Raw genomic sequence first — 25,191 nt, 5'->3', positions numbered from 1 at the left:
ATTTCGAAATACCCTGATCGTGTTTTAAACAATTAAAATTAGTCTATGGGAGTCGTGAGGAAACGGTTTTATATTTCTTTGGATGTTTTTTTTTTGTTTATTTCCAAATGGAACGTGAAAAAAAGGTGTCCCATTTTTCCTCACCCTACTATATTGAAATAGGGAACATTTTTGTTCAACTTAGTGTGGTTGCCGCTAGAGGCGCCCTTAAGCCGTACACTGCTACGCTTGGTATCACACTTTAGTAATCTAAAATTAATATAAATATTATATTACATTTTGGTAGGTATTACATTTTGGTAGGTATAGTGGGTTGGGGGAATATGGGACACTTTTTCCTTCGATTCTCTCGTCCCATTTGACAGTAAACAAAGAACGCTCAAAGAATTATAAAACCGCATCGTTACGACCCCTATGGACAGTTGGTTTTGTTTAAAACACGATGAGGAATCGAATAATTTTCCATTATATGAGCTAAAGATGTCCCATCTAACGCCGCACTACTATGCGATCCAAAGTTACCAAAATCCCAGAATATTTTGCAATAAAATTTACGGCTTTCGCAATATAAGTTACATCTTTCGATGTGAGTATGTAGTAAAAGTTACATAAGCAACTTTCGTGTAAGTGGTATTAATAGAGCTAAGTTAACCCCGTCGTGGAATTTTACATATTGCTGGGTTGTAAACAATCGTACTCTGTTTAAGCCTGATTTAAGGATCGATGCGCCCGGCGAACAAACTTAGTCAACCGCTGTTTCGCTTAATGATATATCGTTTTTAATTACATGCATAAACGTTATTTACACCAGATTAGGATATAATCATAATTGAAAAACCTAGACAATATGTTACAATAAAGGGTATTACTTTTAATTTTGAAGTGCATTCCTCGAAAGTTTTTTAACTTGGAGAGGTTTATGAGAAAATCTATTAGGAGTGGCTATAAGTGATGTTATCTCGTAATTGGCCCTATTGCATGTTAAAACGATCAGCGCAGCTTTATTTATTATGTTAAGTGATAAATTTTGTAATGACACTACTTGCGCGCCATGTGTCTGGACGGTGGGTTCTTTCGTAAAACCTTCACTATCTATCAGAAGCAATGGGATAGCTTAGTATCGTTTCTAGTCGTATGCCTGAAAGAAACCGTTTTTTCAAGCACAGAAGAAACACGCAGAGAAAGACTGCCAGTCAGATACGACCAGCATAAAGGGGTCGCGATGTCTGGCCGCGTAGGAAACGCGAAGAGAATAAAAGAAACCCACTGCGCGAGCCCTTGCGTTGTGATCGAGAAACTGCCATCGCGCTTTTGCTCTGATTCTAGTGCTTAGCAAGAAGGTTGTTTCATAACAGTTCATATCGCTTGGAAGCGTGAAGAGGTAGCAGATTTAAACGGCGTTGTGTCATTGCAGGTTATTATCGTTAAATTTACCAATTTCAATATTTGTCAATTAAACTTTTATAAAGTGAATACATGTTTGAACAATACTTAAATGTGTAAACAATGTGAAGGAAACAGAATAAGTAGTTTTACGCGCAGTTTAGTAAAAGTTATTATTCGTGTACATACAGGGTCTGCCAAGTTTTTGTCCTTTTTGTGGTAAACTTTTTTGTTTACACACATTTTTGTATTAAATTCTTTGTGAACTAAAGTTCGCTGCATAGGAATCTGTAGTGTAGTGACAGCGGTCCACAATAACAAGCATTATTTTGTCTGCTCTCTACAGAAGTGCACGAGGATTAATAATTCATAGTAAATGCGGTGTTGAAAGCAAGATGGGCCCTTACTTGAAGCATTAATAGTATGGAGAAAAAAAGGTTATAAAGTTAGAATGACATTAAGACACAAAAACTGCTAGTTTAGTAAATCTAAGAATTTGGTACTGAAAGGCAGAAAGCTACACTTGTACTATTAAGTGGGTGGCAACTAAACGATATATGTAACTATGCACATTCTCATCTTCATCTTATTTGTCTATGTGAGTCTAGGTAACATAAAACATGTATAACTATAAAATGAAAATTTAAAAATTGTAACAATTGTCAATTTCTCTTGTTGTATACAGCCATGTGCAGGAAGTAAGACTAGCCAATACAACTACTGCTGATGCTGAAAAACTGCTAACTATTAACCATCAAATGCAAAGTGTTAGTATGTCATCGGGGGATTGTGCCAACTACCCTCACAATCGGCATCTGCTTTTAAACCGACTTAGACGTAGAGTTGAGAACTGCAAACAGCATACTCAGGTAATCATTTGCATTGATCAAGTAATGTATGTTTAACAATAGCACTGTAAATTGTAAATGAATGGTCTAACCAGCTAAAATATCATGTTTGGTAATATACTAATATTTAATGTATGGCTGTATGTATCTCGCAAAAGAAAACTGATCAATGTTGAATCCATAGTGTGTATGATTTATTCATAAACACTGCTTCTCCAGGATTGCCAAGTACGGCAGCACAACACTCAGCATATGCGAGCAGAAGTGGACCGCATGAACACTGCTATGCTTATGCAAAAGGTGCAAGAGAACAAACTAAAGAAGACGGGAAAATACAAAAATGTAAGTATTAACCGGAGGAAGCATTTATTCTTCTTACATTTTTTATTTGTAATGTGTAAAACAATTTGAAGATTCATTTATGTTAGCTGCTTCTGGCCCAAATATAGTTTATGCAATCTATCTGGGTATTTAAGTAGGTCGTTGAGAGTTGATTAACTGCTAGATCACAACGTAATTCTTTTCTGAGCAGTTTGTGTGCTCATTAAATGAATATTAATATTGTTCATTTAAAATTTTAAGTGGTGTCAAATAGTGGTATATACACAGAGCCTGGTATATATTTTTCATATGTGTATTCTTTAAGCTGTTTTTTAGTGATATTTGAGCTGTTTATTCTGTCGAATGATAAAATGGATGACTATGCAGGGTATTTGGTTATAAAGTTTGTAATATGAGTGTCTTATCTAACCACCAGTGCATTGTCTGCCTATGCAGTGCACTGCTCTATTTGATTGATTTGAGAATACTGTATGGACTGAATGGAAAGGAAGGAAAACTGCAATTAATTGTAATGGAGGTCTACCTTACCCTGGCTGTAATATGTGATGTTTGGCCAGCAAAGGGAATTGTGTGTTTTATTAAAAAATCGTTTTATTATTTGTTCAGTTTTCTGAACATGTTTATTTGTTTTGGAAAGCAACGCTTGCTTTGTGTGATGTCACATCCTCTTTCGTTAAACACGCGCCACCGCGTAACTAAATAGTAGTGCGCATGGGAATCGTCGTACTGCCCGAACAGAAACTGTTTGCGTTGTGCTTCTATGGTGTTTTCCCTTGGATTGGTATGACGCGAGCGTGGCGAAACATCAAAATATGAGCACTGTGCTTGGTCAATACGACACGGGTCGTACGATGATTAAACCATCGGCACGCAACATAGGACGGGAATATAAAGTATGCGTGGGTGGTTCTCCTACAGCGATTACAGTGACGCGGGACATCTCATTCTATCATACACTACTTTAGTTTCAGTTATCATCTGTTATAACCAATTGCTATTATACCTTCCCAGCGTGAAAAAACGTGTTTCCGTTTCTTCGACATGCGTCCATTGCCCCCAAGCGCTTCTTTGGTTGGGAGACCGCTGCTCGCGCGGCAGCACGAATAGTCTGCGCGTGTATAAATGCTACGATGGGCCCGCTTTGTCCTGTGTTGAATGGTTTCCGATGGAGCAGATTCCCATCGGTCGCCTCGTCGGTCTCTCACACCGCGCACGTGTTGACCGTGAGCATGTCTCGAAGTCTCGGTGTGGTAATTATAAAAAACCCGAAGAACAGGGCTGTGATCAAGCTGTAATTTTAGACACGTCGTTTTTTTACTGCGCTGTTTTCGCTTTTTGTAGAGAGTACAACATAACACCCGGCTTATGCATTAATTACTAAATGTCGCGATTAATATTTCATGATTACCCCTTGACGAGTTCCAAAAAACTCCGACAAATCACCCATGCATTTATAAAATAGCAGCACTTACAAAGCAGGCGCGTGTGCCCAAACCTTCCGCGAGCGGTTTAAGCTGCGAAACAGATCTGTCGGCGTCGAAAGGTAATTATACTAAGCGCACAATCAACAACGATCCGAGTGCAAATTTCATTCAGGAACCCTAGGCCTGCACAGCCCGAACCAACCGATTTCCCTGTCTCGAAGGAGCGCGACCTATTAATAATTGATCATCGAGTCCCCATCCTACCTTCTCCTTGGTTATTATAGCTGAAATAAAGATACAATCTCGGTCTAATACGCTCGAAGCTGCCCGAACTTGCGCCGCGGCTTAATGCATGCCCGCTAGCATCGAGCAAATGTATGTACAATTGTAGGCGCTACTGCTTTACTCCGTAATTCGCTGGTTTATTTTAGTAGGGTCCATTTAGCTTTATTTGTTTAAGTTAATATGTTTTAAAGCACCCACTTGCCTTTGTGATTGCCATTACAGTACAAGCGGCACAATAAGCACCGCCTCTTCCATCAATAAATTGTTTCTTCTTTCTGTTTATGAGAGTATGAATTGTACGATACATTTGCCCGCAATCAAACCAACCTCTGCGAGACAATACATTAGTTGTCCGCGACCTGAGGATGTGGTCTCGTGTTCCCAGCAGCAGTTTACACAAACGAGTGCCATTGTGTCGGCTCGTGGTATTGTCTCGTTTTCATTTAGGGCAGATTTCGGTTTTGAAACAAGTTGGGTGATAGTGCGAAGTCTGCCATCTTTTTTAATAAATCATTCTTTTTATTGATGTATTTCTCGGGTCAAATTTGTTTTGGTATTTGTGCGAAGGGTTACACGGACTTTCCCTCTATAGTGGTAACGATGTATTGGTTGGATTCTGGAACCTGATTTATTAATTTATTTAATTTCCATATAAGCTGTGTTGTGGTCGCATGTTGTAGGGCCTTTACCCGCTCCGTGCGCAGAACATGAATAGGCTGATTGTTGTGTAATTGCTATGCGCGGACAGCTATAGCGACACGTGTGTGGTGCCCGGGGCAAACTGTCTGTTCCCCGACTGAACCTCCCATCAAAGCTTCCGATATTCATGGCTGTGATTGTCGATATTCGTCCTTGTTGACCACAATCCATCCTCGGCCTTGCTTGACTTCATACGACAAGACGCAATTGGTTGCGCAAACAGTAATTGCTCTGTATGTTGTGTGTATAGCAATACCATCAGTTTCGTGGTTGAGGTCGTGAGCCCAAGACTCGAGAGTCTAGCATGAGCATGACCGCGCTATAAAGGAATTAATGATTGACGTAATCCGCATTTGTATATTGTGCTCAGTGAAATATCATGATTCGTGTGATAAGTCAGCCTTTACTTCCACGCACGACCGTAGATCGTAATGAGGAATATCACCACCCCGCGCAAAGCATTAGTTATTATATCTGTGCCTTTCCGCTGAGTTTTCATGCGACAGGTCACTTGGTATAGATGCCTGAGTACAACCGCTCAGGTCGTTTGTTGTTTATTTCTGACACAGACGTGCCTGAATTCACCATACGGGCCACCCTTTTATTACATAATCGACCGCAGTTTTGTGCATCTGTCTTGTGCATACCGTGCAGTTCGTCGTGTTTATTCCTTAGCGGTTGTTGAGTCCCGAGACAGGTGTCCGCTTACATAAATCTCAATGTGACGTCACAGGCAGGAAGTCTCACTGACGTAGAACCGTGTATCGTGCAGCGCCATCCTCGAACCTAAGTCCCGCAGTTGTTTAAGAAATTGTATATTATCTGCAGAACTTTTATTTGTTGTTGTTTGCCCGTTTTGAGGTTTGCCGGGTGAAGTAAGTTTGTGCGTAGTTAGTAGTTCTAGTTATCTTCGATTAACTCGCAATGACGTAGAGTATGTCGGTTAAGGCGAAACGATAACAGCGAGCTGGAATAATAATTACGTTTAAAGCCAGGTGGAAAGGTATATGTAAAACCACTGCAATCTCTCTAGCCTGTAAACTTTGCCATCGCCAGTGGCAGATACAAAGCAACCGCGCGTGGCTCCGAGCAACGAGTTAACACAGAGTGATGTGCGTGTATGTTCAGGGGCGTTGCTCGTAGCATCTTCTGACTATGTTTGTGGGAGGGTTAAAGGCGGCACTTAAATTTCGAAGCATCAATCTTCATGAAGGCTTTATCCACCACATACTTCGCGAATTAGACAGAATATATTTTACTGTGAAAACAGTTAGTATCTGCGGGGAAATAGTTTCTTGCACCCCTATACAGTAATGAAACTGACAACCACGCAAAGAATTCGACATATTCCGATCTCACTACTTCTGTATACTCACCCTGGGTTGGTTTATTTTTACAGCAGTTATAGGGCAGACACTACTATTAACTGTTGCAGGTACATGTTTCTGTCACAACCGTTTCAAGTTTTCAAACAACGCTCTTGTATTTTCCCTTTGGTTTGTATAGACCTTCAAAAGTACTGACGTATCACGATTGTGACGGGGGAGCATGTAACTTACAATTACGGGTTTGGTCCGTTAACTACATATGTATGAGCACAAGTCACGTTTACAAGAATACCACATCCACGTATCCCTACGTACATGCTAAGACTGGCAAACTTTATTTCGCGATAAGCTGTACGCAAAATGAGCACAATTTCTCGTGAAAGGTCTTCATTTACGAGCACAACTCAGCGCTTGGCTAACGCATCGCGGTTAAAGTGACGTAAGTAACGACGCAAATAAGTTTTCATACTGGGAGAGCTCATTCGTTTTCTGCAAGTCTCCCTACCAAGAGTATCGATTTATAACCGGGCTGTTCTCATTAGTTCACAGCACATATTCCGTGCAGCGTATTAATATTTGATAAGCTATAATAACATCCCGTAAGAAGCGGTTCTCGTGCGTTAGCTGATAATATTGTCTTTCTTTAACGAATACGTGGGCAGTGCTCTGATTCACCCTTGGCATATTGTGAGCTTATATGTTATTCATGAGGAATTGGGCAACGTGTTGCGCCGCATTGACACTTTGGCGATAGTGACGTCAGATGTTCAAACGCAATTCTGTCCACGCGTGAAGTGAAATGACGAAAGCATCGAGGCAAAATTGCATTCGTCACCATGAATCATCATTATTCGGGTAGCGGCCATCTTGAAGTGTTTCTCTCCCAACAATGTTGAGTAATCACACATCACGTTACGCCATTGTACGCAATTTGGTGTGTACAGTCAAACCCCCTTGTGGTTGAACATATGGGACGTCAGTCTTATTCGAACACTTATGCCTGTGTTGTGGATCTGCGGCCAGTGTAGAGAAAAAACGAAACAACTGTTGGGTTATTGTTTTGATTGGCGCCAAATGCGTGAAAATAATGATGTTACGGTTCATACGGTTCATATTGTATCCATTTTTTAACACTGCTTCGTATATTGGTTGGCTAATCAAAAGATACTTTTCGCCACAAAATTTACTTTCTACGCTCGTCGCAATCATTTTTTTCTTCTTCTTTTGCTTGTATTAAATATAAAGTAAATGACAAATGTAGTGCGATTGTGACTTTATTTCGTCGGTTTCTATTATATTTTAGAAACAATAAAAATACTAGCGCTACACGATAGCATGGGTCTTCACAAAATATCTTCAAAGTTATAGTTTTTCAAAGAACCTGTCATACTTAAACGTTTATATGTCCCATGTTTCCGTATCCAACAGATGCGGACACATATGAGATTTGCCTTTTGGTTAGCTTATAACTGTATTTGAATACAAATGTTTTACCCAATTTAATGTAGATATTTTTCACTGCGCCACGCTTTGCAACAAAACGCTGAGGTAGTAGCATATCATTTCTCCATACCTTGTTTATATGTATGTCGCATGTAAAACCAAAAACTTTTTCTTCATGTGTTGTCTGAAATGTCTGTTTTGCTGGATTGTTTATTGTCTTGAGAACGAAAGAAATTGTTATTATTTGGATTTTTCGGTGACACTTTTTCCTTTCATGGGAAATATATATAATTAATAACAATTCGTCAAAATGTTTCTCTTGTCTGTGTTTAAGAAACGGGATAAATTCGATCGCGTGACGTGGTTTAGATTCTCGTATTGTAGTTGGAAGTGTGTTAATCCAGCATGTCAATTAACTCTTGTTTCGCTATAATCCAGGCAAATTATCATTTGGCTCTGCGTCATCGGTGCCCGACCCACCAAGCGTATGAGCCATTGCTAACGTGGCTTACGGCTCAAGCGAATACTACAGGTGGATGTTATTGTATGGTCAGTCCCCCATATCGACTCTTTGACGCGTGCATTGGTGCTTCGTCGAACAATTAACTGGCCACCTACCCGTATATCGACTGCGCACGCCCCTGGGCGAGTGCTAGTGTCGTTATTTCTTTCTACCATTTAGAACTTTGCGTCCGTCCAGGCGCCAGGCCAGCCGATTATCCGATGGTTAAATAAATAAGTCAAATCCTATTCGATTCCGTAGTAGCAGTGTATTGGCGAACTTCTCAAGACAGGGTGAGATAGAAAGCATTCGAATCCTCACTGCCACCCGATACGAGTAAAGGGCGGTTTAGGAAAGTGGAAGGAAGCTTTGGCAGCTGGCAAAACGCGGTTTCAATTATACCAACCGGATTCGACTCTGCAATACCGACAATGGTAATCCTGTTGTAGTGGAATCTCGTTTTATTCTGTGCATGTTGCATTTCTTTGAATTAGTATGGCGCATAGGGAGGTATGTAACACTGTTCGAATCTTATGTACGAACGGTTGGGTTGTTGCATGCCGATCGTGCATCATATAGCCGGATGTGGTTATGATGTTGCACTTTCGGTTGTAAAACCACATGGTTGTTATAGCATGTCTGGTCAACGTAACCGCTCGTTAAGGCAAATGCAGATCTTTGAGAAGCACTTATTAAATAAACATGCATGGACTTGCATCAAATTTAACTTCCGAGCAAGCCAGCACAAATGCAGTGATTTCCGCTCAGTGTGTGCTCAGTGATAATGAAGTCTCTGCATTCTCTGCTCGCCTTATGTCTTGTACCGGGCATTATTGATTGGCGGGCAGCTTCGACCGACTCTGTAGATTTTGCTCTATGCTCATCATTCGCGTGTCGCCGCTGTGGTACAGCTCTCCCGTGGCGTTTTAGGTCAGCTTTTCGCTCTCTATTTTTTCCCTGGTTTTAATCGCCCGTTAGCTGTTCGACGTGATACGCCGGTCTGTCTTGTTGTTAGTGACTCATAGTAGTAGTAAGGACATGAGTTCAAAACGAGCAAGTTGCGCCGCCGCGTTTGAAGCATGTGTTTGTCGCCTCGTTATCATCGCTGTCACGCAATCTACGAACTTCAGCCACCAGAATAAATAGATTTAGCTCAGTAGGTTGAATGTTTGGCTTCACTTGTTTAGGATATCTGCCACAACTAAATGGTGTTGCAGTGTTCTTACAACCAGCGGGGAAATCAATAGCCCTACCTCTTGCACAATAATTAGTTTTAATTGCAGTTTAGAACTTCACTGATAGAATAATGTTTGAAGCACCTGAGTGCTTTGTTTGTATTCCTAAATGAAAATGTGAGACCAAGATGATCTGCTCCTATGTAAGTGATGCTTGCGCGGGTCCAAGTCAGTAGCGCGTGACCGTACCAGTGTGACAATGGAAAGATCGAATTGGAAACAAAGCGCTCAAATAAACAAGAGCGAGTGCGAAGCGTCTTATTGAGCAGCTTTCGATTTTCGCTCATCTACTCTCACTCTCCCACTCGAAATCCCAGTCTGCTCTTCGTTTTTCTCCTGCGCGCGCATCGTGCGAGCGATACAGTGCGCAAGGGATTCTCTCTCCACTTCGATGCGGCCAGTCTGGATAGTTTTCGATTAATTATTGCGTATATGCGAGTCGAACTGCTGCGTGTGTGCCTGCGCGCGGCTCGCTCCCTGCCTGATTGCGGTCAGGAAAGCATCCACCTCGCCGTACACCAGTTCGACAGAATTGCTTGTTTGTCCGCGTCGAATTGCGCTTTATTAGCTTCTGCCAAGTACGAGTCACGATTGGTAATCGACGCTGCTGTGCAAGTAAACAAGGCTTTGTCGAAATCGTTCGGAAATAAATTAAAACAGTTACGGAACTTTCCTTTTGATTTTTAAGATTATAAATTTGCGTTATTTTTTTAAATTATCGCAACATTCTTACATTCCGTTTTGCGTCTTTACCTGACACAACCTGTTTTCTTAATCGTGACTTGTTTTTCAGGATTCAGTGCGACCAAAACCGTCCATCGAGCAAGGCAATGACACGTCTGATATTGCTCTTAACAAGGTAATGTATGCCCATCGAATGTTAATCCCGATATTTAATACTTGGCAATGGAATTTTAATCCGTCCACAAATTCCACGTTTTCACTGTGAAATCACACCGCCCAAATAAAGCTCTAAACGTGAAAAGTGAATTGCAGTCTTGTAACTCGATAATTAACGGATCGTCGCCAGTGAAAACGCAGTGATTAGAACGCACACTCGTTGAGTAAGTTTTGGTGTGAAGTCGACCTTACTCAAAACCGAGCAATGGCCGTTGAAAGGATCATCATGGAACTACTCATCACCACTTTAGCACCTTTAAAGGAACGCAGTCAAGTGGTGCAGTCTAATCACCATAAACTGATTCCCTGAACAAACCAAATGGGGTTGAATTTAAATTCGCCCAAAACACAATTTGTCCAAATATAAATTGTAAAATTAATAAATAAAGTAATATCTAAAGTGTAATTAATGTTTTACACATCTCATTACAGTTGAAAAGAAAACTTGAAAGCAGCAACTTATGCAACAACGGTGCGTTGATCAAACAGGGTAACCTCATGAATGGTTGTGACCCCAACATGACCTCCGGTGGTAATGGATTGCCCAGTTTTATGACAAACCAACAGTTTGACATGAACCAAGAATCAGAAACACAATCCAAGAAAATGAAATTGGATTCTGAACAACAACAACAACAGCAACAACAACAACATTACCATGCTAACCAAGCAAACACCAACCAACCAGGTAATTTCCATTATTGTAAGAACATTCACTATTTTTTGTAGTTATAACACTGCATACCTCTCAAAATCATATTTTCATAAAAATATCTATCTCGAGAATAATAGTTACAAGCCTGATTTAAGCTGTTGGAATACAAAAATTCGTTGTCTTAAATTCCTAGTTATGCCCCATCAATCCTGTGGTTGATACCAATCAAATTAGTCATAACCCAAGATTATGGTGTCGGTTACCCATTCTGAAATTTCCTGAATAAAAAACACAATTGATCCACAATTACCACAAACCATCATGTGGTTTTTCCAAGTAGTTCATCAAGTACGATTAACATTTGTTCTCCAGGCAACAATAACTGCAACAACGGCAACGTCTCAAGCTTATCCGTCCAGATCGTGCAGCAATTTAATAATGAGAAGCAAAGAAGAATTGAAACAACAGTTAATGTCAACACATCAAACAATGGGATGGGAAATGGAGGTACTTGTGACATTTTGTGTTTTATTTTATATTTTAAGCGTGGAATCATCTTATGAAATATTTGACAAGGGTTTACAATATTTTGAAATTCTTTGATAATGTTTAAAAAGACTGAGATAATGTAACGTGGTTTAAGATTGTTTCTCTATTATCACTTACAGCTGAGAGCTTGATATCACAGTAAAAATATCATAACATGAAAAAATTTCAGACTCAACGCAGTCGGTGAGTGTGAACGTTGGTCCTAAAGACATCAAGCAAGAAATGAACCAAGATTCAACACAAGCCACACATAGTACGGTGGTCAACAGTAATGTGACGCAGTCAAGTCAGGAACAAACTGATGATGGAATGCAGGATACTGAGCTTGGAGGTATCACTGACCTTATCAACGATTCCGATTTCGAGGTTTGTGGCTTTGTAGTTAACGTACTGTGGTTGATTCCTGGCTGGGAAAAGTGATTATGACCGGATCTAAATTATAGAGCTGGCTTGATGAGTTTTCGCAAAATCCCACTGGAGAAGATGGGCTTGGAGATTTTGGTATCACTACTGCAGATACTCAACAACAACAACAACAACAACAACAACAGCACCTGCAACAACAGCAACAGCAGCAACAACAAAATCAACCACAGCAAGGCCAGTCAATGGGTCAACAGAATGTAAGTTTATAGTTTTGCTTCACAATTTACATGTTTTCAACATAAAACACTAAAGCACTTACAGTGGTTTCATCTATTCTTAATTAGTCAAAACCAAATCAACCATTTTAAAATCGCATCAGCATAAATGTAAATGGTCATGCATTGCAGCATAAACCACAACATTATCCCATATACTGATTCCTGATTCGCTTCTGCCAGTTTCCTGCTCAAGTTACACGGCTGTCAACATCCTTTGCTCAACAATTGCTTTTTAGATTCTATTGTTGTGCTTTTAATGTTCATACGCCGCCATCCCAGATATTTTCGCAACAATGCAGCTTTTAAAAGTGGATTGCGCGTTCTGAATAATAGTTTTTATGAAAACTTCAATTCTCCAGTTATAATAAACACAGCCTATATATGCACGTGTATAATAGTATGCTGCTTAGAAAACGTCTTGTGTGACCAGTTTATGTGATATTTATCAATTTAAAAAAATGCATTTTTTAATGTTGTAAAATACTTCATATCCCAGGTCTTGAAAGACAATCAATTTCAATGCAAGACCGAGAAAGTTGATTTCCATGGTTTTATTGGTGAGGGAAACAACAACAACAACACACCCAACAACCAGCCTCAGTTTTTCAACACAGCATCCGACAATCATACAAACCAGATGTTCAACAACAACAACCAAGCTCCAAACTTTGGCGACAAAACTTCCTCACCGTTTACCCACAGCACCATGACACAGCAGAATATAAACATGAATCAGCAACATAATATGAACGCAACTAATGACCAGATGACGAGTCAGCATATTCAACGGTAATATTTTTAAATAAAAAACTAATTTTTGTTTATTTTCTGTCTTTTACTCTCTGTCAACCCTAATAAGACTCTTGGCCAGATATTTAAATCCTGATTTCTTGGCAGGCTGAGTGTGTCGGTCAACTCCAAGTTCAGCGTAATGCAGAAACAGCAGCAACAACATCCTGGAATGAACAACACCCGTTCACCTTCAAATGAACACGAAGTTATGCGCACGACCCCAGAAGGGCCACCCCGTCTCTCCCACCCACCTTCTGCTAACATGGCAAAGTCTGTCTCGCCCTCACCCGTCTCATACTCAGTCACCCACCAGCCCCACCCTGGTCTTAACAGTATGCCAAATGGCCAGGCTTCTGGGCCTTTTTTCGGTGGGTCAGTGCAGCAAAATCCCCCAAACCCCATGACTGGGGGTATGGGTCAAACCCCAAATATGCAACGTGCACCCAGGATGCCAATGCAAGGCAATAACTTTGGCTCCTTGCAACGTGGTGGTAACACAGGCATGCCCATGTCATCTGGTATGAACAACGGCCTAGGACCAAGTCCTGTCAATCAAACTGGAATGTCAAAGGCACAGCAACTGAAGGAACTTGCTGAAAAACGAATACCATCAGGTACATACCTTAATACTTTATCACAATTTATAATTAACAGAATATTCCCCATCAGACAACATAAACATTTGCTTCATTGCTTGTTGTTTTTCTTAAACTTGATTATTGCAGGAATGAACAACCAATGGTCAGCAAGTGCTTCAGCATCTGTAAACATGTCATCAAGTTTGGCTTTCAACGGACCTAGCATGAACCAGCGTGATCACATGACCGCTGACATGCAGAGCTTTTCCTGTAAGTTGAATCACGATTTCTGCGGCAGTGTTTTAATTACTCCTTTTCTCAAATAAATGCGGGTCAATCTTGACTTGACAATCAAAAAGGGCTTGGAATTTTTTTTTTTTTTCTAACATTTTACACTTTATATCTTCTTGTTTTGTTTTCTTGGAAACAATAATTCATTCAATATTTCAAATTCCTCCCCAGCATTCCAAACCTCTGGCGTTAACAATGGCAACCAACCGCAAGTCAATGTTCAGCCCAACAACTACATGGCTGCGTCTGTGGCAGCTCAGGCAGCCGTTGCGGCAAGCCACAGACAGCAGCAACATGCTCCATACAACCAAGGATCTCGTCTCTCCCATTATAATACCATGGATGGAAACTTCCAGAGCAACCAAAGCATCCCAGATCCTCGAATGACGGCCAAATCAATGTTTCCAAACGCTGGGTAGGTTTTTGCTGTGACAAAAAATCCTAATTTACAATCCGCACATGTTGTTTTAACTATACCTCTATCGTGTCCGCATTTATGTAACCCACCACTTCCTATTGCGGCAATCACGACCTACTAGAGATATATCTTTAGTAGGCCATGCAGCAATTGATCTTTATGTAATCTTCTCCTTATTAGGAAACCTTATATAAGCTCTTATGTAACTTTCCATGCAGAAAACTCATAAATATTACTTTCACTCTTCAGGACTCCAATGAACCCGAGTCAGATCCAAGCGTCGAAAAACAGATATATGCAGAGAAATCAACCACAGCAAATAATGAGAGGGATAAGAGGCCCTGGTACCGACATGGTGGCTCAAGGTAATAACCTAATTCACTTGTTATATAGTCTTGAGGGTATAGTTATCTGGTTATACAGTAGGGTGGGGAAAGATAGACACCTTCCCATTTTACTTCCTCTTTCGATTGGTAGTAAACAAGGAAGATTCAAAGAATCATAAAACTGTATCCTCAAGACTTCCATAGAACGAAGATAATGATTTAAAACAGGATCAGGATTTTGAAAATTATGTTGCTGAAATTGTCCCGTCTTCCTTCCACCTTACTATATAGTTAAAAAATAACAAACAAATTTTTAAACCAATAAAGTTTTTGATATCAGCCATATCAATTGTTTTGTTTTTTTTAATTTTAGAACGGCCTGCTGGTATGCCAGCTTACTATGGGCGGCAGATGGAACAAAAGTATGGCTCCACAGTGCCACAGGGTGGTCAAATGATGAATGGTTCAGCATCAGTGAACATGCGTATACAACAGTCAGCAGCCATAACAACCAATCAGAGACACATGCAAGTGCAAAGACAGGTAAATATTAATAGATTTATAAACTATATTTAATGGCAAACAAATATTGACATAGGGTTCGTTTTATTTTTTACTTGTTTTTTTTAAGTAACAAAAAACATTTACCATTAATGCATTTTTTCATCTCTGTAGTGTAGACACTTGATCTTTTTCAGCGGTAATTTTACAAAATTATTTTTCGCAGAAGTACATGATGGAACAGTACCAGATGAATGTCGCGAAACCTGCTTCCATGGCGCCACCCAACGGTGGTGTACCCCACCCTCGCGGCCACAGCCCGTTATCCCGTCAAATGTTGCCGCATCAACAAAGTCTACCCACCCACCAAATGCAGAATCCCTTAACGTCGATGCAGTCTCGAATATCTGGAAACACTGGAACGATGTATCAAAACCAAACAGGTAGAAATTGGATCACACTAAGATATAAATGATAATGATCCTTCGATGATGCCGCTGCCACCACCAGCGTCTGTGTACAGAGCAAAACACTTAACGACAATTGCTGCCATTCACTGTTCCTTTATGGGTTGTCCAAATTGTCAGCCATACAAAAATAAAACGAATAAACCGAAAAAATATTCCGACAAAGTTACTTTCATGGTAATGTGTGTGAAACCGTGGGCCGAGTTAAAACGGCTGTTCTTGCTTGCCACGCAAGTAAAAATGAGATACCGTCATTCAGTTAAACATGCGTTTTATTTTTGTAACTGTTTGTTAAATACAATTTATTTCCCAGCAAACAACTGGAGTTCAAACCAGCAAACACTCGGCCAAGATGTTGGAAATCTCTCCCCCATGCAAACGTGGAACAGAGGAAATCTTCCCAACACCACCAGCATGAATAAACTACCTGGCTACACGCGTGGTCTAAACCCCCAGGGATCTTTTAACGGCTACACCCCACCGAGCAACGGGGTACAGCACCGTCCCAGTCCAGGTATCCCTGTACCTAGTAACTGTAACACACAGTCGGGTCAAATGCTGAATCAAAGTGGCGTGGTACAGTCCAACCAACTTAACCACCAGATGAACAGCATGCAGCAGCAACAACAGACAATGTTTTCATCGTCAATGTCGGTGAATAGCAACCAGAACTTTGGTATGATGAACGGAATGAACTCCGTGTTCGAATCTCCTAACTCGCCCAATACCGACTTGACCTTAATCAACGAATTACTTGATGGCAAATAATGCTCCTGCCGACTGAATTAATTCTTTCTTTAAATTATGCATTCGTTCTTTAAGTGCTCAAGTACTCGCGCAAAGGAAACTGCGAATTACACTTTTTCTTTTTCTCCTTGAACTTCCGGAAGCAATAATACGTTGGATTGGCGTTCATGGTGCAGACAATTTTACGCTTTATTTGTTTTTTTAAAAGAAAATTCTCTTTATACGTTTTTATAAGAAACCTGCAGTGCGTGTAGGTGGTGTTACACATGTGAAGTGTTTTTATCTTTTTTCATTTTCTTCCCGTGTCCATCTTGTTTAACTCCATCATCAGAGGTGTTTTGTAGTCGGCTGCCATGCGCGTTACATCTGTAAATAAGCAGCCTCATGCGCACAAGCCAACCACACATCTACATATTCCGCCATATCCGCTTTGAGCAGAAACTCGCCGTCGTATCCCCAATGTCCGTAATATTTCCGTTATGTCGTTTTGCCGTTCTTCCTTTTAGAGCCGGGCCAACTTCTAGCAACCAAACATTCCCTCAGAGGCGATTGCTTCTACCCTTCTCTGCAGTGTTGTGTTATTTTATTGCTTTTACAGAATATTTCCTATAACGTTATCTCTGCACTAATGTTTTAAATGGACTCTTTTACCTTTTGCTTTTAGACTTGAGAGCATACATTATATACATAGCTTGACGAACTTTATAAGAATCGCCGAAAAGTGAAGCAGTCTCTTGCTTTATTTTGACAATGTTTTGGATTTTGAGTTCCATCGTTTATCGTGGTTCGTTACGTGTGCGATACCAGCGAAAAGGCAATACACCACATCCTAAATATACATGTTGTCGTTTTTATTTGGGAGTCCATTACACATTGTTGTTGTTATAGAAATAAGAACAGATAACCAAACGTGTATAACTGCATGAACATATTAAAATTAGAAGGACACGCAGACAGCAAAGAAAATATAGTGCAGTTTATTCAGGTATTTTGCATGTACAACCCATATACTGCTACGGATCACATTGAGTAAATATACAGTATAGCGGATGAATATATTGCATAAAATTATATACACCCAGTAAACGCATCTGCATTCAATCAGCTAAATTTAAGAGTAGACATTTTTTCTGTTCGGCTTGAACCACTCTCCTATTTTTTAGGCTTCGAAACGTTTTCTTGAAACTGTCCACGGAAGTTTCCAGCAGGTGTGTAGTTAGCAACTGCATATAATGTTCCTTTTCCATCAGTCGCTACTCCAACTCCAATCTCTTTGCTCTTTTTCCAAACAACTTGTGTGAAATGACCTGAAGCATGTTTTTATCGTTTTACATGTTGAAAATTTGATCTAGGCAAACTTAAGCAGGTGTTTAACAACATAAAACCCGAGAATTTCTTCCACAAACCGCCCTAGGTTATGTGAACATGTCTAATATAATGTAACATTGAACGCATAATAGTGCGTGCTTTCAATTAATCAAATGAATTCGGCATTAACTTGTTTTATTTATATTCATCATCCAGTTTTTCACCGTTTTCCATGCCGGCGGCCTATTACTATTACTGCTAATTATCTGATAGTGACGTCGGCGCTTTCTGTTAAACGTTTTGGAAAACAAAATTAGTTGGTTCTCGTTGTACTGCTGCTCTGTACAGTTGTATTGAAGAGCGATTTTATGTAAATTGCCGTCATCTAAGTTTATGCGTAAGTAAAACCATAAGTATACTATATGTTTTGTGGCCGAATAACTAATAGAATTTGGGATTTTGGTCAGTTGGCTCATCACCCCGGATATTGTGTATAGAACAATTCAATCATTCTAAAGTATGTTGCATTACTGAAAACAGTCATGCGAAGTGTCAATACATATATAGAGGGGTAGAAATACAAAATACCTGTCCCTGGTTTAAACGCGGGACTCCCGAAGTCGTATTTGTGGATTTCTTCGTACCACATGTCCGTAATGATGTCACCTGAATAAAAGTAGTTGTTAGGTTATTCATACTACAACATCTGGTAAGACACAATCGGTATGGCACCCTGAGTATGAATGAATGAATGTAACTTACTTTATCCTCGCGTGGCCGGAAAACGACAGTCGTTATCACACGGGTTTAGCACCTCGTGCCAGCTTACGTGTTACCTTGTATGTTACTTTGTGGTTGATTATTTTTTTTTGATTTTTTTTATATTTTTATGTATGGCTGATAATTTGGACAACCCATTAGTGACCACTGGGTTGGAGCAATTGTCGTTAAGTCTTGCTCAAGGACATATACGCCCACAATGGTAGCAGCGCCGAGCCTTGAACCAATTACCTCTGGTTACAGGCAGGCGCGCTAACCACTATGCCACGGCGCCGGACGAGTATCGGGATAATGGGCCAACCCTTGCTTATATGTTAGTTCTACGACTGACTGCATAAGTACAGTTTGTTTACTTTTAATCAAACATACGTTGTTAGAGACATACTCGACACAATGTTTGCTTTTGTAATTTTCAGAATACAGTTAGACGATTTAAAGTTATAGCTGTATACCTGTAAACATAGTTTTGTCAGATTGGAATTTGAAAGCAACGTTTTCTCCATGATCGTTGTTTTGTCTGTGTTGCAACTTTCCAAGTTTTAGCAAATGTTCCGCCCATTCTTGTGCCAAGTCTTCCAATTTTCGACTACGACTAAGTCTTTAATAATAAAATATAAAAGTTTTCAATACAAATATTGGTTTACATACCTATGAAACACGAATATTAATAAGGCTATATAATATATATATATATATATACACAGTAAAATGGAGGAGACGGAACACTTCAGCACGTATAACCTAGCAATAAGGGAACTACAAAAAAATGAACCATCCTGTACCCCAACCTTCTTTACAATGGTATCAATTTAGTCAAAATAATGCTTTAATTTTACTTCTTTTAGGTCAAGAATTTCACTCGAACTTACGCTGGAACCCCGTGACGTTTCCTTAGTTCATTGTGACGTGACAATACTTCTTCTCTGAACTTTCGTTTATCAGAAGAGCTGACTGCGTTGGCGATCGAAACTTTTGACAATCCATCGCTCACAGAAAGAGGTTTGTCTAAAATTTAAAAAAATGATAAATATATTTAATAAGCTTTGATTACATAACTTTTGATTTAATGGCAGGCGCGCTAACCAACTGTGTCTTAACAGCTCCGGATTAATATCGTTAGTGGATCATTTTCGATATTTCTTAATGGTTTTTATTAACAATCCCCTTTTAGAGTCGTGAGGATACGGGTATATAACCCTGTGAATAGTTTTTGTCCACCACGAAAAGGGGCGATAAAAGAGAATAAATGCATATAGTCCACCTTACCCAAACCCACTATAATATTTCGTAACGAAAGCAATGTTCGTGGCAAATTTGCAAGATATCGTTCTATACGTTACCGTTAGATTGCCTATAAAGTCTCCCGATTTGCTGCCTCAATTGCGGCCTTATATTCATCTGTCTTTGACTGATACGCATTTTAAGATTTTGTTCATATGCAGAGGGAACGTTAAACCAATGCAGCCGGCAGGCACTGCACGGACGCAAATTTATAAATACTCCGCGACGCCTATCTAGTTAAACAGACCGCTGCTATCCGTTTGCACGCCTTCTTTTATTCTACAACATTAAAGACACTGGAATAAATACCACGTCCCATGGGGTTTATAATTCCAACCACAAAAATAACCTAGCGGGCGTACATCAGAATGAAATATTCCGAATGGTGGCGCAAGTACATGTCGTATTGAATTACTTGGAATCTTGTGAACAATGATATTGTTCGGAAGGCGTCGGTGTGTAAACTGACACTTAGTGCTAGAAGTTCTGCTACAAGCAGTATATATGCTGTGTACGTATATGTACTAAATATAATGTCATACCTATATTTTGTGAACATTTCCAATACCAATACAAAACGTTGTTGTAAGGTATTGTAAAGAAGCGTGGGAGAAAATGAGACACATTTTCATTCTATTTCCTTATCCCATTCGGTAGTAAACAAAGAACATTCAAAGAATTATAAAAACGTATCCTCACGACTCCCATAGATCGTTGTTAATTGTTTAAAACACGATCCGGACAGTTTGATATTATGTACCAAAAGTGTCCCATCTTTCCCCAACCTACTATATGTAGTATTTGTCTTTATATTTAGGAAGGCATATATAATAACATTTAGACGAAATGTACACACCCTTTGTTTTGCCTGCTTTGCTAGAACTTGGTGCAGAATCATCCCCATCACCAATGTATTCGGTCGTAACTTGTGTCTTGGTCTGTGTCGATTTTGAACCATCCTTCGAGGTTGTTGTTGTGACGGTGGTTTTAGTTGTTTTCTTTACTTTGCGACCTTTTTAGACCAACAAGTTAGACACAGAAAAAAATATGACGGCTAGGTGAAATATATACTCCCAAGACGGAAAAGCTGAAGCAGTTTTAACTTTTATTAAACATGTTATTGTTATTCAAAGACAGAAAAAGTAAATATTTAAACAAACCTTTCTCATCAGTTGATGTTTCGACTTTTGTCGTCACTTTTGTATCAGTTTTTCCAGAATCTGCCATGATGAGAGATTTTATAATCAAATGCTTAAACGCTAGATATATACCCGCCTATATAGTAAACAATGCACCGAACGTAAACGGAAGTGATGAAACAAACCTTTGCGATCATCGTCCGACGAGGACGACGATGATGACGATGACGATGATGAACTACGACGAAGTTTTGGTTTGTTCGATTTTTTGGTGACTGCCTTGTTCGGGCGAAGGACGTTCTTTTCAAACTGTCCTGGCATGCTCCAATTTCCTCTTGGCTCGTAATTTGCCACGACGAAAGTACCATAGCGCCCACTAGCGATTCCCACACCAATGTGAGTGGAATCGCGCCAAACAACTTGGGTGAAATGATCTGAATTATGTAAAGCATTTGTACAATGGACGCATGGAGACGTATATCATGAGACATGGAGTGGACAGGAGAGAAAAATGTCCAAGAGAGGAGTGTAAACAGTGTATGTTAGCAGAAAAGTCTGTCTGGAGATAAAATGTCCTAGAGAAAAATTCTGGGCTCGGCATAAACCACAACATATGTTTGCAGTCACCAAAAAATACTCATTGCGGACATTGAATAATTATATCCGGCAGTAATAAATATTCGCGGCAGATATAAAAATGCTCGCGCGGCGGATATAAAATTTTTGTAATGGGTATTAATTGTTCGTGACGAAAGCGAAAACATGTTCGTATTAGGTAATCACAAATATTTTTATAAATACGTGGGTAACAATTAATCCGTGACAAGGAAAATTATGTTTGTTTTTGTGGACTTTAAACGTTCGTGAATGAGAAATGCATGTCCGAATTAAGTGTCCATACCGTGTGCTGTCCAAACCGCGATGGGGGAAGACGGGACACCTTTAGCACATATTATTGGAATATCGTGATCGTGTTTTATACAATTAGCAACGGTATATTGGAGTCACGAGAATACAGTTTTATAATTCTCTAAATGTTCTTTGTTTACGACCTAATTGGGCGCGAAAATAGAATGAAACGGTGTCCCATCTTCCCCCTTTCCTATACTATCCGTAAATATTCGTCCAAGAGTTAATACCTGTGGTTAAAAAAACGTCTGTGACAAATTTAAAATATCTGTTTGTACCCCCAAATATTCCTGTTAGACACAAAATATCCAAAATTTAAAATATTTTTGATGGATAACATATACCCGGTGAAATGTTGCCAATATCGCGGGCATGAATTGCCTTCAAATTTGTAATACTTATGTATATACTTATAGTAATATGATGCTTACCGATCCCCTTTTTGAATCCCGGACGGTTGAAATTGTAATCGTGCACCTCGTCGTACCACATTGCTGTGATTTCCGAACCTGTCAAAATAAAATTTAGTTTCCGCAAGACGGCGCTGGTTAGCTTCGTGTTTACCTGTCGGGTTCTTCGCCGTAGTCATTGCTATGTTTTCTCCATAATCCTCATGACCGGAGTGGCCAAATTTTCCGGAGGCAGCGATTTTCTCCGCCCATTTTTGCGCAGTTCGTGTCAGTTCTGCTTTCTGTTTTAATGGGTGAGCGTTGTGGTTGGAACGATACTCGTTGTGCGCCTTTATTGCGTCGCGTTCAAAAGATCTGGGTGACGTCATCTTAGGAGAGGGGCTTTTCTTCTTAACGTAGTCTTCAAAGTCGTGCACACCTAAGCTATCAGTCGATACTGCCTGTCGAAGCTGTAGCTTGCGGTCATGGACGGTCGGGGCCGTCTCTATTGTTATTAAGTCATCTTTACTTTGTGACTTCACTTTAGACTTGGTCAAGTGACCTGACCTCTGTTCGACTTTCGCGTTTTCCTCGCATTTCTACGCGACGAGAACAAAGCGCCCATCGTATCAGTAAGCTTGTAACTTCGACGAATACTTGCAACAGCAGCGGGAATAAGATTCGAAAGGCGCTTGCGGAAATTGTGACGTCACAGGCAGTCTATTCATGACCGCGGGCACGGGAAAGGCTGTTGCGGTACAAGTAAGACGGATAGTTCGCGCAGGATACACAACATGGTGATGTCATACTGATCTACACACGACGCGGCAATCCCAATTCATTTTAAAACGTTTAGTCATTCCGCACATTGGTGAGAAGCATGCGATGTTAATTAGCAGCGTATGGTTACGTCACGCACTACGTATGTTGGGAGAAAAGGATCTTACGCAATACTACGAAACGCTACGTGGTTGGAATATTAAGTAGGTTGGGGAGAGATGGGACACATTTTCATTCCATTTTCTTGCCCCATTTGATAATAAACAAAAAATGTTCAAAGACGAATTATCAAACTGTATCCTCGCGACTTCACTGTTGTTAAATGTTTAAAATACGATCAGGATATTTGTGCTAAAGGTGTCTTCCCCCACTCTACTCACATTCGTTAATCGATACTTTATAAACGAATGTTATTTTTCGCAATTATATTTTTTTTTTAGATACTAGAATTCCGAATTCCGGTAATAAAAAACATAACTATAAACGGAAATACTACACACATACCTTCCGGAACAATGGAACGAAGCGTTTAGAAACTCTGAACTAAAACCACGAAATTAGCTGTCACCTATGTATGCTAAGAAACCACATTTCACATTCATCCATCACATTGTTCCTCATATGTTCGTTTACACGACCAACCAGGACCGCGGCGTCATAAATAACGTCGTTTGTTAAATATTAACCATCAAACGGACAAATGGAATTAGTCGAAATTACTAGAACAAAACGAAACTGACCCGGCGTTATATGTAACATTGTGACGTCACAGAGCAAACAAAGTGGTTGTTTAAATTAAGTTGCCCCACCAATGTAATTTCTCCACAAGCGAAGCGAGTAAAAATAATAGCGACGCATATTTGCAGTTAACCCGGATACTTGCGTAAAACGATCGACCTGGAACTTTTTATTAAAATTAATTTAAAATAATTTTCTTTAACAACCCACTGTACGCAGTTTAAACGCTATCCATTACAAAGAATTTTGCTATTTAATTGCTTAGTATTTACCAAATTGATGACGTCGGCAAAAATACCAAGTTTACAGTACCGGTGGCAAAAGGCGCAAGGTAAATATACACGAAGTCACACACCTATAAACACGCAATATACGGTTTAAATGCTGTTTGCTGAAAGCTCGCTTATTGGTATATTGCGTCAACGTCGAAATAAAACATTTCACTGTATTTTTAAATTCCTAGTTGGTAGTGAATTCAACAAAAACTAACTATCAGCATATATGTAAGTTTGGCAACTCCAATTTGGCGTGAAGAACAATCTTACGCTGCTACATGCCTTATCATAAAACTCCTTATACATATGCTTGTGTGCATGGGAGCTTGGACAAACAAATATGCATTACCTTATATTTAATTAAACTATTCCTTTCATTCTTTTATTAATAATAATAATTGCATATTATTTTGCACCACCAAAAGTAGCATATAGCATCGGTAGAACTAGCTCATAAAATAATGTGCTGGTAGAAAACTTTAGCGAGGCACCGGCCCCTTTTGTGCTAGTAGTCCATTTATGAAGCAAATAAAACGTTCTTATAAATTCGGCTTTATTTTTATATTTCTCCAATGGAAGATCATAAAGGGAGTGTCCTTTGTGGTCTAGTGGACCGTACGGCAGGCGAATAAATACAACTCTTAATATGTGCCATCTATTATAATACCGGCCGCTCCGGTATATGCCTGACATAACTTTCAAGTTACTCCCAACGCTATTGTGCGTCACAAACCGACTGTAACAAGTTCTAAACAGAGCAACATGTCGTTAAGTCAAACACAATAGTTAGGTATGAACGTAAAATGTATCGTTTTTGTGCACGTGAACAAGTTCTATTCAAGTTGCCATAAGCTAAATGCGAAACAAAACGTTAAGTTTTCTGTTTCAGTTTTTTACAAAAATTTCTGTTCTTTAAATACATTGTCCACTAAATATGGTACAGTAGAGTGGGGGAAATGGGACTCTTTTTAATCACATTTCCTTGTTCTATTTGGTAGTAAACAAAGAACATTCAAATAATTATAAAACTATATACCCTCACGACTCACAGACCGTTGTTAATTGTTTAAAACACAATCAGGATACTTGGATGTTGTGTGCTAAAGGTGTCCCGTCTTCCCCCACATTACTATATATACGCAGTAGGATGGGGGAAGATGGAACACTTTTAACTCCGTTTTCTTGTCCCATTTAGTAGTAAACAAAGAACATTCAAAGAAATATGAAACTATGTC

At 39.6% G+C, this 25,191-nt stretch overlaps 1 protein-coding gene and 1 pseudogene across 6 annotated transcripts; one reads left to right on the top strand and one right to left on the bottom strand.

Annotated features, from left to right (window-relative positions):
* The first annotated feature begins 1,289 nt into the window (after positions 1-1,289).
* LOC149740063 (uncharacterized) lies at positions 1,290-17,195 on the top strand. Of its 5 annotated transcripts, XM_089872966.1 has the most exons (16): positions 1,290-1,414; positions 2,069-2,252; positions 2,451-2,573; positions 10,283-10,348; positions 10,822-11,077; positions 11,417-11,551; positions 11,763-11,959; positions 12,037-12,216; positions 12,734-13,026; positions 13,135-13,643; positions 13,755-13,877; positions 14,070-14,313; positions 14,566-14,681; positions 15,016-15,185; positions 15,370-15,586; positions 15,924-17,195. In XM_089872966.1, exons 2-16 carry the CDS (start codon positions 2,142-2,144, stop codon positions 16,376-16,378), a joined length of 3,195 nt encoding a protein of 1,064 aa, XP_089729092.1. In that variant the 5' UTR covers positions 1,290-1,414; positions 2,069-2,141; the 3' UTR covers positions 16,379-17,195. The 5 variants fall into 5 exon arrangements, with proteins under 5 accessions (XP_089729092.1, XP_089729095.1, XP_089729094.1 ...); XM_089872969.1 differs by lacking the exons at positions 1,290-1,414; positions 2,069-2,252; positions 2,451-2,573 and adding an exon at positions 8,400-8,688; XM_089872968.1 differs by lacking the exons at positions 1,290-1,414; positions 2,069-2,252; positions 2,451-2,573 and adding an exon at positions 8,735-8,764.
* Positions 16,471-23,386, bottom strand: LOC149740062 (uncharacterized; annotated as a pseudogene). The gene is made up of 9 exons (XR_016384444.1): positions 22,339-23,386; positions 22,206-22,283; positions 21,051-21,299; positions 20,887-20,946; positions 20,583-20,738; positions 19,315-19,450; positions 18,898-19,043; positions 18,254-18,331; positions 16,471-17,664 (listed from the first exon to the last, which is right to left on the bottom strand). The product of XR_016384444.1 is annotated as an uncharacterized LOC149740062 (transcript).
* Positions 23,387-25,191: the final 1,805 nt, after the last annotated feature.

The sequence above is a fragment of the Ciona robusta genome, chromosome 2, assembly GCF_009617815.1.
Source record: "Ciona robusta chromosome 2, ASM961781v2".
Taxonomy (NCBI): Eukaryota; Metazoa; Chordata; class Ascidiacea; order Phlebobranchia; family Cionidae; genus Ciona; species Ciona robusta.
This window is presented reverse-complemented; position numbering and strand designations above follow the sequence as displayed.